General features: G+C 49.8%; 1 protein-coding gene across 1 annotated transcript in view; it reads left to right on the top strand.

Moving 5' to 3' along the window:
* MYO7B (myosin VIIB) overlaps positions 1 to 15,878 on the top strand; it is a 104,708-nt gene that overhangs the window by 69,039 nt on the left and 19,791 nt on the right. The window contains exons 20-25 of the mRNA XM_037988124.2: positions 3,139 to 3,223; positions 4,538 to 4,756; positions 6,015 to 6,185; positions 6,807 to 7,016; positions 7,150 to 7,317; positions 9,773 to 9,900. Coding sequence (XP_037844052.2) covers positions 3,139 to 3,223; positions 4,538 to 4,756; positions 6,015 to 6,185; positions 6,807 to 7,016; positions 7,150 to 7,317; positions 9,773 to 9,900 — 981 coding nt within the window. The remainder of the gene's footprint in view (positions 1 to 3,138; positions 3,224 to 4,537; positions 4,757 to 6,014; positions 6,186 to 6,806; positions 7,017 to 7,149; positions 7,318 to 9,772; positions 9,901 to 15,878) is intronic.

Here is a 15,878-nt window from a genome sequence, read left to right as displayed (position 1 = left end):
CTCCTGGCTGGGCAAGATGATTCACGCCTGTAATCCCAGCACTAGGAGAGGCGGAGGCAGGTGGATCACTTGAGCCCAGGAGTTCAAGACCAGCCCGAGCAACATGGTGAAACCTCATCTCTACTAAAAATACAAAAAATTAGCCAGGCGTGGTGATGTGCGCCTGTAGTTCCAGCTACTCAGGAGGTTGAGGTGGGGGATTACTTGAGCCTGAGAGGTGAAGGTTACAGTGAGCCGAGATTGCACCACTGTACTCCAACCTAGGCAATGGAGTGAGACCTTGGCTCAAAAAAAAAAAAAAAAAAAAAAAAGCAACTCGTAATCCATTCAAGTTTTGTCATGAGATTGTAGCAAATCAGCCACATCTTCAGGCTCCACTTCTAATTCTATTTCTCTTACTGGTCCCACTGCATATGCTGTTTCTTCCTCCACTGAAGTCTTAACCCCTCAAAGTCATTCATGAGGATTGGAATCAACTTCTAAATTCCTGTTAATGTTGATAGTTTGACCTCCTCTCCTGAATCATGAATGTTCTTAGTGGCATCTAGAATGGTGAAAGCTTTCCAGAAGATTTTCAATTGACTTTGCCCAGATCTATTAGAAGAATTACTATCTATGGCAGCTATAGCATTATGGCATTTATTTCTTAAATAAGACTTGACAGTCTGAATTACCCTTTGATCCATGGACTGCAGAATGGATGGTTTGTTCACAGTCATAAAAACATTAATCTCCTTGTACGTCTTCATCAGAGTTCTTGGGTGGCCGGGTGAATTGTCAATGAGTGGTAATATTTTGAAAGAAATCTTTTTTTCTGAGCAGTAGGTCTCAATGGTGGCCTTAAAATATTCAGTAAACCATGCTATAAATAGATGTGCTGTCACCCAGGCTTTGTTGTTTCATTTCTAGATTATAGGCAGAGAAGCTTTAACATGATTGTTAAGGGCCCTAGGATTTTCAGAGTAGTCAATTAGCATTGGCTTTAGCAATTAGCAAAGTCACCAGCTTCATAAGCTGCTAATAAGAGAGTCAGCCTGTCCTTTAAAGATTTGAAGTCAGGCACTGACCTCTCTATACCTCTCTGTTACCTATGAAAGTCCTAGTGGCATCTTCTTCCAATATAAAGCTGTTTTGTCTACATTGAAAATCTGTTGGCCGGGCGCGGTGGCTCACGCCTGTAATCCCAGCACTTTGGGAAGCCAAGGCCAGTGGATCGCAAGGTCAGGAGTTCGAGACCAGCCTGGCCAATATGCTGAAACCCCATCTCTACTAAAAATACAAAAAATTAGCCGGGCATGGTAGTGGGGGCCTGTTGTCCCAGCTACTTGGGAGGCTGAGGCAGGAGAATTGCTTGAACCTGGGAAGCAGAGGTTGCAGTGAGCCGAGATCGTGCCATTGCACTCCAGCCTGGGCGACAGATTGAGACTCCATCTCAAAAAAAAAAAAAAAAAAAAAAAAAAAAGAAAAGAAAATCTGTTGTTTGGATAATTTGCTGCAGCTTCTCCATCAGCACTTGCTGCTTCACTTTGCATTTTTATGTTATGGAGGTGGCTTCTTAAACCTCATGACCCAAACTTTGCTAGCTTCATACTTTTCTTCTGCAGCTTCCTCACCTCTCTCAGTCTTCACAGAATTGAAGATAGTTAGGATCTTGCTCTGAATTGGGCTTTGGCTTAAGGAAATGTTGTGGCTGGTTTGATCTTCTATCCAGCCCATGAAAACTGTCTCCATGTCAGCAAGAAGGCTGTTGCACTTTCTCATCATTCGTGTGTTCACTGGAGGAGCACCTTCAATTTCCTTCAAGAACTTTTCCTTTGTATTCACAACATGGCTGTTTCGTGCAAGAGACCTAGCTTTTGACCTGTCTCAGCTTTGGACGGGCCTTCCTCACCAAGCTTAATCATTTCTCACTTTTGATTTAAAGTGAGAGACATGAGATGCTTCCTTTCACATGAACACTTAGAGGCCATAATAGGGTTATTAACTGGCCTAATTTTAATATCGCTGTGTCTCAGGGAACAGGGAAACAGAGAAAAGACAGAGAGAGACAGGGGGAACTACTGGTTGGTGAAGCAGTCAGAACACACACATTTATTAAGTTTCCCATCTTATATGGGTGCAGTTTGTGGTGCCCCAAAATAATTCCAATTGTAACATTAAAGATCACAGATCATTATAGCAGATGTAATAATAATGAAAAATTTGAAATATTGCAAGAATTACCAAAATGCCATACAGACATGAAGTGACCACATGCTATTGAAAAAATGATACCAATAGACTAACTCAACACACGGCTACCACAGACCTTCAATTTCTAAAAACACAGTATCTGCAAAGTGCAATCAAGCAAAGTAACATCATAATAAACTGAGGCATGCCTGCAGCTCTGCATGCACTGAGCTTGCCTGGGAGTGACTCCACCTTGCCAGAGCCCAGCTTTCAGGTTTTCTTCTCCGTGTCCAGCCCTGGGCTAGTGGCCAGAGGAGGGGCGTCTGCAATGAAAATGCAGAAGTAAGTTTTATCCCTTTGTAGCTTTTTGGGGGTAGAGAGAATGAGGAAGAATTTTCTGATCCCTTAAAAAAACTGGACTGTCAGCAGGACACAGTGGCTCACTCCTGTAATCCAGCACTTTGGGAGGTCGAGGTGGGTGGATCACTTAAGGTCAGGAGTTTGAGACCCACCTGGTCAACATGGTGAAACCCCGTCTCTACTTAAAAATACAAAAATTAGCCAGGCGTGGTGGCGGACACCTGTAATCCCCGTTACTTGGGAGGTTGAGGCAGGAGAATTGCTTGAACCCGGGAGGCAGAGGTTGCAGTGAGCCGAGATCGTGCCATTGCAGTCCAGCCTGAGCAACAAGAGTGAAACTCCGTCTAAAAAAAAACCAACCAAACAAAAAAAAACTGGACTGTCATCTTCCACAGATTTGGGTTGCTGATAGTAGATTTTTTGTTCCTAACTTGCCTGTGCATCTTTTGGTCTGTAACACCTTCTGAGAAAGGATTGTACGTATTCATTTTCCCCAATATTTTACTATCCTTTTTCCCTTCCAAAGCAGCAAACCAGTTTTTCTGCCCCAGAGGCTTTCAACCACCTGGGGTTGTTACATGTGTGTGGCTTGTATTGCCCTTCTAGGAAGGAGTTCCTGAGGCAGAGGCGGGCAGCTGTGACCGTGCAGGCCTGGTGGAGAGGCTACTGCAACAGGAGGAATTTCAAGCTGGTGAGAGAACTCGCTGGGGCGGCTGGGCCCGTGGGTAACTGTCCAGTAAGAGACAGATGTGTAAAGTTTGTTTCTCTGAATGAGAGACCTCAGGCAGGAAGGATCAAATCACTCATAGACGTGGCATGCAAATTTAGAATGATCGGACCTCAGCGTCCCATACAGTCTCTTCTTAGCGTAATCTCCGGCCCCATGGTCTGTAGGCTTCAAAATGTTTTGCAGAACATGGGATATCTTCAGAGCTAGACTAGGTGTCCTGCTGTGGAATTGAATAACTCCTGTCTTTTCCCAGCTTGCAGGCAACAAAATGAGCAAATGGATTGATTTGTTTTGAGTACTTTTTCCTAATTTTTCTCTTAACCACGGGCATTTGCTAATGAGTATCTGCTCAAAGCAATGAACTAGGGTAACTATGGCTGTGCCCGTGTCACTTGGCCGCTTTTGTCATGGATGTGACTGGTGGTGACGTGAAATGGTCACATCAGCAAGACTGGCCCAGCCCGCCTGCGTTCCATGCCCACTAAGGGCATGATAGTAGCTGGCCTGTGTGGAGCAGTTCCTTGGGGCCTATTGCTTCGCATACATCATTTTATTTAATATTAAACCAACTCTGTACATCAAGGAACTGAGACATAGAGGAGCTGAGTGGTTTTCCCGAGAGCGTGAGACTAGTGAACCGCAGAGCTGGGGTTTAGATGAGGGGACTGTGACTTCCAAGCTCTTAAACCAACCCATTGGGCGGGTCTTTAGGAAGCTCAGGGACTGCTGTGGCCCAGGGGATATTTGCGGCGCTGACATGGCGTTCATCCATTTCTTACTGCACTTTTACTTTAAAGATGCCCTGAGGGATTTGCGTGGCCACAGGCCTCCGCACAGGCACGCTCGCCTGTGGACAAGTCAGCTGAATTTGGCTGGCAGATGTGGACAGCAGGGCCTTAGGAATCCACTCTCCCATTTCACCCCGTGAAATCCACACCAGTTCTCTCCATCCACGGCCCCCAGGAGGCCACTTTATTATTTATGCTATTTCACACATCCTTATTTAGCACTTATTTGCATGTCAGGCTCTGGTCTAAGTACTTTACAAGCAATAACTCACTTACTATTCTTGTGTTCATAGGTGTGTACCATTCTAGCACCATCCCTTTGCCAAAACAAAACTACTGTAAATCTATCTTGCACTATCTCCTGAGGAGCACCCCTCTCTGTTCCCTGGGGAAGGCCTTCTCGCCCCTGAGCCCACCTCCCTCTTCTCGCCCCTGAGCCCACCTCCCTCTTCTCGCCCCTGAGCCCACCTCCTTCTTGCCTCTACAGATCCTCGTGGGCTTTGAGCGCCTGCAGGCTATCGCCCGGAGCCAGCAGCTGGTGAGGCAGTACCAGGCCATGCGGCAGAGGACGGTCCAGCTGCAGGCCCTGTGCAGGGGATACCTGGTGCGCCAGCAAGTCCAGGCCAAGAGGAAGGCAGTGGTGGTCATTCAGGCCCATGCCAGGGGCATGGCTGCCCGGCGCAACTTCCAGCAAAGGAAGGCCAATGTAGGTGCTCACCTGCCCTCTTGGGCAGGTGGGGCTGACAGGGGCCCCAGTGGGCGAGGGCAAGAAGAAGGAGCGAACAGCTGTGTAGACAGCTCACCAGAAGCACTTTGGAAAATCCCCCGCCACAAGCCAAGATGTTAAAATCTGTTCAATTACTTAAAAGCACAGCGAGGATACAGTATACAAGAGGCAAGTTAGCAGGCACCTGGGCTGAGATATAGCTATCATGAGAGACACGCCCCCCTCTCCCTATTCACAGTCAGTTCTACGTGGCTCTGCAATGGCTGGGGAGCCGTGGCCACCACCCAGGAGCACGCAGGGTATAGCGTGGGAGAGGCAGCAGGTCAACGGGATAGTCTTAGCCTTGAACCTGGAAGATGAGCTCAGGTCCCCTCCCTTTCACCTTGGAGATGAGTTTTGGGACAGAGATTGTCGGTCCCCTGGAGGGTGCAACAAACCTGAGCCAGACAAGGTGAGAAAGGCCCAGTTCCATGGAAGAGAGCAAAGTGCCCTGGCTACTGGGCTGCGTATGACAGCTCAGGGGACAGAAATATGAATACCAAGGGGAGCTGCTGAGTGTCTGAGAGGCTTGGAGGACAGGGAGCAGGGGGACAGCACCAAGGAAATAACCCCATTTCCTCCATCGAATACTCGAGACTCAACCTTCATACTTGGCTCTTTGTAAGTTGTGATAAGGCAAAGGGGCCAGGATGACATTGACTTCTGCTCCATGAATGAAAACCTGGTCTATGGAGCACACTGCTAATACATTGAACAGGCAAGTGAGAGAATGCACCCACAGACATGTCAGCAGCGTGCTTCTGCACCCGCGTGCCCCCAGCTGGCTGCAAAGCCATCTGATCTGTGACTTCGTTACTCCAGCCCCTGGGGACCTGTCCTGGTGGACCCTTGATGCCTTTGAATGAAGGGACCAAGTGGTCCTGAGCAGTGGCTGTGCAGCTGGGTTCCTAGGGGGTCCCCGGAGTTTGAAGGGGTACCTTAAGGACCATCTGAGGGTAGGGACAAGCCAGCAACCTCCCCTCTCCGGAGCTCTGTCACTGGGAAAGGGAAAGCTCTGACTGGTTGATCTCCAACCACCCTGGCTGTTAAAATCTGTTGTTTCAGAGCAGAATACTGATCTGGACAAATGATGGCAGGATGAGGTTTACTTGGCTTCTGGGAGGTGCTTGCCCTGTGGGGTAGGCAGGGCTGGACCCCCTGAGCCCTGCTTGGTAAACTTCCCCCACAGGGTATGCAGGCGCCGCTAGTCATCCCGGCCGAGGGGCAGAAGAGCCAAGGCGCTCTCCCCACCAAGAAGCGCAAATCCATCTATGACACCGTCACTGACACGGAGATGGTGGAGAAGGTGTTCGGCTTCCTCCCTGCCATGACTGGGGGCCAGGAGGGCCAGGCCCCGCCGCGCTTTGAGGTAACACAAGCCTGGTGTCCACAATCCGCCCCGGGAAACCTGCCCTGTCTGTGAACTCAGCCCACCTCTCGGTTCCCTGAGAAGCCAGAGTGGTGGCCAAGTGTGTGGTGCAGGCCTGCTGGTCCTGCACGGAAGAGGGAGGGGAGCGTGCGTGGGTTCTGTGGTCAAAGTCTTTGAGTCAGGCAGGCTTCCCACCTGCAAGACTTCCTACAGCCTTCTCTACCAATGCTACTGGGCTCTCCGTCACACGGCATTCCCCGTGTATATCTGACCCCACCCGGGCACCCCCAGAGCACCTTTGAGGCCGCTGCTCTGCTGTGTGGCTGGGGAAGCTGCGGTGAGGATGGTGCATGCGGTAGAGGACAGTGTCCGAGCATGGGGCCAGGAGGGGAGAGGGCAGGAGGAGCCCTGCCCCTGCCCAGCAGGGTGTGGAGAGAGCCCTGTGCTGGCACACAGCAGCCCGCCTGAGCCCACTGAATGTGGGGATGGGTGGTCTCCAGCACCTGAGGGAGCAGGGTAATGCCGCAGCCCCCGTGCTGCCCGGCCTGCTGGACAGCCAGCTGATTGGTTGGTTGGCATCTGAAAGCCCTGCTGACCCGTGTTCTCCCTCACTGGCCCCAGGATCTGGAATCAAAGACCCAGAAGCTGCCTGAGGTTGACCTGGACACAGTCCCCATGGTGGAGGAGCCTGAGGAGGATGTGGATGGCCTGGCCGAGTACACCTTCCCCAAGTTCGCCGTGACTTACTTCCAGAAATCAGCCAGCCACACGCACATCCGGCGGCCCCTCCGATACCCGCTGCTTTACCACGAAGATGACGCTGACTGCTTGGTACCAGGGTTCACTGGCTTCTAGTGGCTCAGGCCAGCCCCGAGCCTGGGGTCTGAGCTATGGCTCAGGGGAAGAAGGAAGGGGCTGGAGTCACCGATGGGTTCCCACTGGGCCTTCTGTCTTATTTCCCCAGGCTGCCCTGGCCGTGTGGAACGTCATCCTGAGGTTCATGGGCGACCTCCCAGAGCCAGTGCTGTATGCCAAGAGCAGTCAGCAGGGCAGCTCCGTGATGCGGCAGATCCATGGCACACTGGGCAGGGGGCACGGTGCCCAGGCTCCACAGCGCAGTAGATTTGCACAGGCAAGTGGGGGGCAGCAGCGGGCAGAGGAGGGCGACACCTGCCAGGTGCCTACTGGGGCCCAGTCCCTGGGGCAGCTGGGCAGGACAGAGAGACAAGACCTGGAGCCCTCTCCTCAGCCTTACCCACTGAACCCACCCCTCAGGCCATGGCGCAGGTGCTTTCAGTCTTGAGTCATGCTCAGGAGCTCGTGAACCCCCACCCCGGGCTGTTTGAATTATACAGTCATTAACGGAGAGGGTGCCCTGGACTCTGAGTATTGGGTGTGACTTGAGCCAGATTCAGATGCACAGAGCAATAATAATAACAGGTGTTATTGACTGACAGCCTGGTATGTACCAGCTGCGTCTCTTAATTCAGTGCCCAGGTGGGCCAACCCTACAAGGTAGGGATGACTATGTTTATTTATAGCTAAAGAAACGAAGAGCTAAAATGACCTGCTCCCAATTGCAGTGGACATGTGTATGGGACCTGGGCTTTGAATCCATTCTGCTGAATTCAAAAACCGAGCTCCTGACCCATGGTCTATGCTGCCCTCTAATGAAAGTTAATTCACATCCATTTTTGATCAAAATCCTTCGTAAGGTCCATTTCCATGTTGTAATCTTAGTGGAACTAACCAAGAACTGTCCAAAGGAATTACACAGCAGTGACAGCACTCAGTGGCCTGCCAGTGGCAGGAGCCCATGACTGTCCATGTGCCAGGTGACCAGCTGGGATTTAGCTCCATACCTGTGGGGTCCTGTGTGCAGACTAACTGCATGGGAATCTAAAGGAGCCTGCAGCCCCGTCACATGGCCAAGCTTGTCTGGAATTACAGAGAAGCTGCCCAGGCCCAAGCCCTGACTCCTTGATCTCTGGAGGTGTGGGCTCTGCCAAAGTGTGTCAGCTATCTATAGCTGTGTAACAAATTACCCCTCCAAACCTCACTGCTTAAAATAGCACACGTTCATGATCTCACACAGTTTCTGAGAGTCAGGAGCAGCTTAGCTGCATAGTTCCAGCTCAGGGTCCCTCATGAGGTTGCTGTCAAGCTGTCCCCTGGGGATGGTGTCATCTGAAAGCTTGACAGCTGGAGAAGCTGCTCCCAAGAGGGCTCACTCACATGGCTGTTGGTGGGAGGCCTCAGTTCCTTGTCACGTGGGCCTTTCCACAAAGCTGCCTGGGCATCCTCACAATGTGGCTTTCCCCAACATGAGCGACCCAAGAAGGAAAGCAAGAAGGAAGGTGCAAATGTCCAGTCTTGGAAGTCACATACCTGTGGCTGTGGGAGGGGCCCACACAGGGCAGGAATTTCAGGACGCAGGCATCACGGGGGGCCACCTTGGAGGCCGGCAGCCACTCAGAGTAAAGACTCTGGGAGGCAGTCCAGCCAACCAGCACCTCTGGAGGATGGACATGGGGGGAAGCAGGACTGACTTCCCAGAGGTCAGATCTCAGTTTTTCTGTCCTGCACCTGTTTGTTAAGTACCCATGATGTGCCCCAGGCACAGAGCAGTGAGCCCAGCAAGGCTCGCTGCCCTCACAGACTTTGCCAGCTCATGTGTTTCATGGCCAGCCCCTGCATGGTAAACCAGCTTTGATGCACCCAGGAGCTAGTTCCTGGCCCTGTACCAGGCTGACCCCCATGCAAGCTCAGTCCCACACTGAGCTCCAAGTTTGGCAACAAATTCTTCTCATGACACCATCATGAGAAGGGGCGGCCTCTGCCTAAGGAGAGCAACAGATCGTAGTGGCTGACAGCCAGTCCCTCCCTTCCACCCGGCCTCTCAACCCCAGCTCTTCGGATCCCGGCAGAGCACCTTGCAGTGGCAGGACATCCTGCTTCATCTGCCATCTTTACTGAGAATGACCACAGCCTGGGGCTCTCCTAAGCACCTGAGCGCAGACCCAGTCCCACCTCCCGGGGGTTTACTGGGGAGAGGCACAAGCTTTGGGATCAGAACAGCCCTGAGCCCCTCCCTGGGGACTGGTGACCCACTGAGCAGCTTTTATCCAGTCTCTTGCCTTCCCTGAGCCTCTGATTCCACGCCTGGAAGTGAGGACGGGACAAGCACCTGTGTGTGTGGCAGAGCTCCACCGAGCTGAGGGACTGCATGGTGCTTTATAAATCGGGCCAAGAAATGGCTGGGTGAGAGGGACATGTGCTCCACCCCAGGAGGCTGTGGGGTCAGCATCACTGAGGTGAGGCCAGGCTCACCTTCCTGAGGGAACTGTCTCCCTCCACAGAGATCTGGCCGCAAGGACAAAGGAATCAAGGATATCTCCTCCATGAAGCTGAAGCGGTCCTCCTGGATCACGGGCCAGGTGAGCCCAGGGCACAGAACCTCTGCTCCCAGCTCTGCTGCTGGCCTGCTGCAGGGTTCCAGTCTATTGCTTCCCTCCCTGTGCACCAGTTTCCTACTTGGCAGATGGGAAGAATTATAGCTGTCCTGATGGCTGCCTTTGGGTTTCAAGGTGGCCAGCCAGCTGAACACTGGAGAGGAGGCATTGGAGCCCGATGGCCTTAGTGCAGACCGGCCCATGTCCAACCTGGAGAAGGTGCACTTCATTGTGGGCTACGCCATCCTGCGGCCCAGCCTCAGGTCAGTGACCACTCCCATCCCCAGCCCCATTCAGAGCATCAGATCCCCTTGCTGGCTCTCAGCCCATGGCCACAGCCTCCCCCACCACCCTGTGACACCTCCCTGTCCTGCAGCCTGCAGGCTGGGTCTCAGGACAGCAGATGTCATGGCCACCGAGGGTTCTCTATGTGCTCTGCCTTTAAAAAAGCCATGAGTAAAACCCGGTTTTAGGAAAAGAGTCATCATGGACCAGCGATTCCTTTTAGAACACGCTGTAGTGCAGGGCCCTGTGAATGAATGGCTTCCTCATTTATATTATATATTTTGTGCTTTATATACAATTTGCTTTATAGGAATGGGTTTCTATACTAATTAGAAGAAACATGTATATCAGCCTGCAAACACTGCAGTTCCCCGCCGTGTTGGCTGAATGCGTAGAAGTAGAGGCTGATTGTTCACTGCTTTAAGGGACAAACTACTGTGTTTTAGGGGTTCACTTACTTTAGGTTAATACTTTAAACAAAATTTGGGAAACTGTTGGTCATTATTTCTTCACATATTTTTTCTACCTCATTCTGTCTGTCTCCTTTCCTTCAAAATCTACTTAAGCCTCTGTAAGATTATTTTATATTGTTATTTGGGTACCTAGGGGTCCACTTATCTTTTCTTTTTTCTCTGTGTTCTTTAGATTGAATAGTTTCTATTGACCTGTCTTCAAATTTACTGATCTTTTGTCTTCCCCAGTCTGCTGTCATATCCATCCAACAAATTTTTTATTTCAGATATTGTATTTTTCAGTTCTAGAATTTGTACTTGGGTCTTTTTTATATTTCTGTGCCAAGATTTCCTATTTGTTCATTCACTATGAGCATTGTTTCCTTTATATCCTTAAGCAGAGTTACAGTAGTTTTTAAATCTTTTCTGCAAATCCAATACCTGGGTCATCTCAGGGTCAGTCTCTATTAACTGTCTTTTCTGTTGAGAATGGTGGTGTGTTTGTTTCCTCATATATGTGGTACTTGACTGTTTTTTCCTCATAAGTCTAGTACTTTTGGGTTGTATCCTGGACATTGAGGATGATATGTTAGAGACTCTGGATTCTGTTATACTCTTTCAAAGAGCATTGACTTTTTATTTTAGGAGGCAACTACCTTGGCTGGACTCAAACTCTGTCTCCACCAAGATGAGCAGAAGCTAGAATCCCTGTTTAGTTATTTTAGCCTTGGCTAGAGTACCTGAAGTCTGCCCCACCATGCATGTCAGGAGCCAACCAGAGATTTGGGAAGATTTTATGTGCAAAGTTTAGGACTCCTCTGATTCTCTTTATTCCAAGATTTCCTTTCTCACTTTCAAGCTGCTGTGGGTACCCCAAACTCTCTCCTCTGGTTCTTCAAGCCAGTAAGACTACAGGGCTCCTACTCAAGTTTTAGCTGTCTGCATGACACTAGCTGGCCAAGTCTTTTGACTTAGCTGGTTCTAATTCTCTCATGGTTAATCCTTACTGGCCACCACACCCTCCAATATGGCAGACACATAAAAGTTGTGTTTAAATGATGTGTACTTTGGGTTCTTCAGACACCCCCTATAGGCACTCCCATACAGTGCTGGTATCCAGCAGTGATACTGTCCAACATTGATCCCTTGAGACTTCCTACTGACTCTAGGCTGAAGTGGAACATCCCACAGCCTCTTCCTGCTGGGGTCTTCTAGAAAATGGGCTGCCTGCTTGTGCGGGATCCCATCTAGATGCCTGAAGCTCAGCTTCTTCCACGACATCTTTTGGTCAGCAGGAAGCTCATGCCTGCCCAACCATACAGTACATGTGTAGCTCCTGTCTCCTGTCCTCTCTCCTCCTGGCCTATCAAGATGGGCTCAGAATTCTCCAGGAGCAAGCAGGCACTAATCTCTTTGTTCATGGAGGTCCCTAACTCCAGGGTACAAAAGTCAAGCACTGGCAAGAACTCAGTCAACAGGCTCTATTCTAGTACCCTGGGAGGTGGCAAATGGGCTTCTGGAGCTCAGCAGGCATCAGATGGGAAGTGACATGGGTCTCTTCTCTGGCAGCCCCCATCTCTCTTGGCAGTTCTCCTGGGGTCCCCCTCACCACCCTCATCACTTACAGGGAGTAGAAATGGGCCACAGATCTCTCTACCCCCATGAAGTCCCTTCCAGGATCATATTCCAAATTTCTTATCTTCCCTTATGCAGGCTGGAGGTGGCTTGGTGGCTGTACTAGTTCTGCCACCTTTTAGTCAATCCTACAAGAATGTGTCTCTTTAGAATGTTGGATGTGAGCATCCATTTGTCCTTGGCTGTGGGGGCTTGGTGAAATTCCCAAAGCAGATGCCCCGTTCCACATCTGTCACACATTCCATACACACTTGCTCATTACCCACTCTGGGTCAGGCCCTAGCCTGAGGGCTGGGGACAGAGATGAAGACTTGGGTCTGTCCTGGAGGAGCTCACCCTTTAGTTGGGGGGCACGAGAGGACCAGGAAATTCACAACACCCGTATGGGCTAAGATGGAGGTCTGTTCAGGGCTCCATAGGGGCACCAGGGAGGAGTGACCTTAGTGCCTACCTGGGCCAGGAAGGAGAAGGGGTGTTCGCCAGAGGAAAAGGGTAACAGGTCACCTGTGACAGACTGCCGTGGTTACTGAGACCGTCACAACTACAGTTACTACTGTCACTACTTGAGACCGTTATGAGATGGAAGGGGGACAAACGTAGAAAGGAAAACTTAAGACAAAAGAAGCTGTATTAAAGGAAGGGCCAGGGGAAGAAGGAAAAGACTCCCTGCTCCTAGTGAACAAAGACAGCCCCCGCCCTGAGCTGCTTCCGCCCTTAGTATTTATTGGGTAGAATGAGCAGGGAGGAGGAGGTAACGATTGGTCAGCTGCTTAACTGATCACAGGTTCATGTTATTACTAACAGGCTTCAGATGTGCCCTGTAGATAATCAGAACACTTGTGCCTGGGTCATGACTGCCCTCAGCAATCCTTCTAGGCAGCAGACACAGTTTGTCAGTTGCCAACATTCTGCTTTTATGAGAACAGTTTGCTGTTTGCTCATATAGCCTTCAGTGGTATACTGAGTTGATCACCACCCTCTTTCAGCCTGCAGCATCTCTCCCTTTTTGTTTCTGAATTGAGAAAGGCAATTGCAGACTGTGCAGTGCTTAATTGCTGGTCGGCGGTGTGTTCCGTCTTCGCATTCAGCTGGTACTGGGGGAACCAGGCCCACGATTGGGATCCATGGGTCCCTCCAGTCTCCCGTTGCATGGTTGCACACACCTGAGGGCACCCACATGGTCTGTTCATTTCCTGTGAAAACACAAGCATACCCTCGTTCCCGTTAGTGAATCTACTGAAACAGAAGCAAAGGCTTTTGTGGCTGCAGCCGGGACGCGTGCTGTTGCAGAAGCATCCGCTTCACAAGCTGCAACTCAGCTTCTGCCTCTGGTTAATTACCGCGGGGTAAAACTCCATTGATAGCAAGAGCCAGGCTCTTTCTGATTAACGGATGACCCAGAGAAAACAAGAGTTTATCCTTCTCGTGCAATAACTCAGTAAAAAAAAAAAAAAAAAAAAAAAAATCGTCAAGATCTATTACCATGAGAGACCGTATCCATAAGCCCACAAAACTTGCTTTCTTCAATTCACACTGCACAAGTGGATCTACTAGATGCTGTGGGTTGTGACAGATACATCTCTCTCCTAGTTGTACTTCCAAATCCCTGACCTCCTCACTTCTTACGTAGAGAAGGGTACAATTTACAGGGAATAAGCAACAGTTAAGTAAATATTCTCCCGGTTCAAAAACCCAAAGGCCTTGTGACATCACCACCACCTGAATTTCTCCTTCACAATCCCAATCAGCAACTCCTGGGGTTACAATAATGCTCTGTAAGTTAATACAGCTTTTACCTCACATTAATCCCACGTATCCTGTTGCCAAAGGTCCCCAAATACCAGTGGGAATCTTAGTGAGTTTGTCTCCTCCAGTTAATGTAACACACTCTGCCTGGGAGATCCAACCCTGCGTTTCCAGGCATTCCTGGGAAGAGGGAATCAGTGTACCTCTGGAGACCCACCCCTCAAACGGAGCTGTGGCCTGGACGGGGAATGCCCTCATTGTTTGAGGTGCCTGGGTCCGGGCACCCTTCTCATTTCCAGATGAGAAATGAGTGCCATTTTGATGAAATTGTGAGTGGCATTGATGAGCCCATTGATTTCCTTTATTGTAATGAGGGCAGTCTTGGCGTTTTTTCTGTTGAGAGGGGAACTGTGTTATGGGATTTGCTCAGAGGTCTGGCAGTGTTCTTTTTTGAAATGTCCAATTTTCCTACACTTAGAACATTTTCCCACTTCAGGGCTTAACCCTTTGGCTTCTTTTAGATCTGTCAGCTACCAAATTAGCCGTTGCCTGAGTCAACATTTGCAGAGCAGTGAAGCTCAGTTCCTACATCTTGACAAGCTCTGAGCAAACCTCCCAACTCCTCTGCACAGCTCACAGGTGCCAGCGCACGTTTACAAGCCACGAAAGACAAAGCTAAAGTTAGCCTTTCTGTAGCCACAAAAGAAGATGGCACAAGCCAATTTTCATCCTTCCTCTCCTGCTCACCACTTTCGACAGGTGCTGTAGGTGGGGCAAAAAATCCTCTCAAACCCTGAAATAATGACAAAAAGATGGTACATACCAAACTCCAAACAAAAAAGAGAAAAGAACCAAATTCTTCCCCATGTTACCCTGATTCAAAAAGTTCCCGTTCTTTGTACCTCTAGGACACTGACCAGTACCTTTTTAGAGCACTAACCTTATGCTGCCAGCGAACTTGAAACGGGGTTCTCGTTCGCCTGGTTTTTAGTTTTTTCTGGGCTTTTTTTTTTTTCGCTCCAGCAGACCTTCCTCGCTCAAGTCCCCGTAGGACCCTATCTGTCTTTATCTGTTCCTGTCTGTCCCTGCAAGTTTCTGCTAGTCTTTGCTTGTCTCTTCTAGTCTTTGCTAGTCCTTATCTATCCCTGTCTTCCCTGTAGTCCCTGTTAGTTCCTGCAAGTCCCTGTCTTTCCCTACTTATCTCTATTTGTCTTTATTTATCTCTATTTCTGTTTATCCCTACTTATCTCTGTTTGTCCCTGCAGGTCCCTTCAGGTCTGTTTGTCCCTGATTGTCCCTGTTGTGTCCCTGTCCAGGCACCATTTGCCGCAGTTTGCCACTGTTACTACTTGAGACCATCATTATGAGAGTTATTACTATCACTACTTGAGATCATAATTACGAGACGGAATGAAGGGGGATGAATGTAGAAATGAAAACTTAAGACAAAAGAAGCTGTATTAAAGGAACAGGCCAGGGGAAGAAGGGCTCCCCACCCTGAGCTTCTTCCGCTCTTAGTATTTATTGGGTAGCATGAGCAGGGAGGAGGAGGTAACGATTGGACAGCTGCTTAATTGATCGCAGGTTCATATTATTACTAACAGGCTTCAGATGTGCCCGGTAGATAATCACAAGAAACTCCTGTGCCTGGGTCGTAGCCTGCCCTCAGCAATCCTTCTGGGCGGCAGACACAGTTGGTCAGTTGCCAACATTCTGCTTTTATGAGAACAGTTTGCTGTTTGCTCATATAGCCTTCAGTGGTATACTGAGTTGATCGCCACCCTCACTCTTTTGGCCTGCAATAGTCACCCTTGAGACAGCCCATAGGGTCTGGAATTTGTGAGTGGTTTGCCATAGTTGGGGCATGGAGCTTCGATTCTATCCTAAGGGAAGTGGGGAAAGTTTTAAGCAAGAGAGGATCTTGATCATATTTGACTTCCAGAAAGACCTCCCTGGCAATGTGGCAGGATGGAGCCTGGGGCTGGGAGGCCAGGCAGGGCTGCTACAGAGATCCAGAGAGAGCTGATGAGGAATTGCCCAAGGAACAGGAGCCAAGAGGAGGGGACAGAGGAAACATGTAGGAGACAGATGGCAGCATGTGGATGCTGGTTGGATGATGGGGG

The sequence above is a fragment of the Chlorocebus sabaeus genome, chromosome 10, assembly GCF_047675955.1.
Source record: "Chlorocebus sabaeus isolate Y175 chromosome 10, mChlSab1.0.hap1, whole genome shotgun sequence".
NCBI lineage: Eukaryota > Metazoa > Chordata > Mammalia > Primates > Cercopithecidae > Chlorocebus > Chlorocebus sabaeus.
The sequence above is the reverse complement of the archived record's forward strand: the minus strand, read 5'-3'. Positions and strand labels throughout refer to the sequence as shown.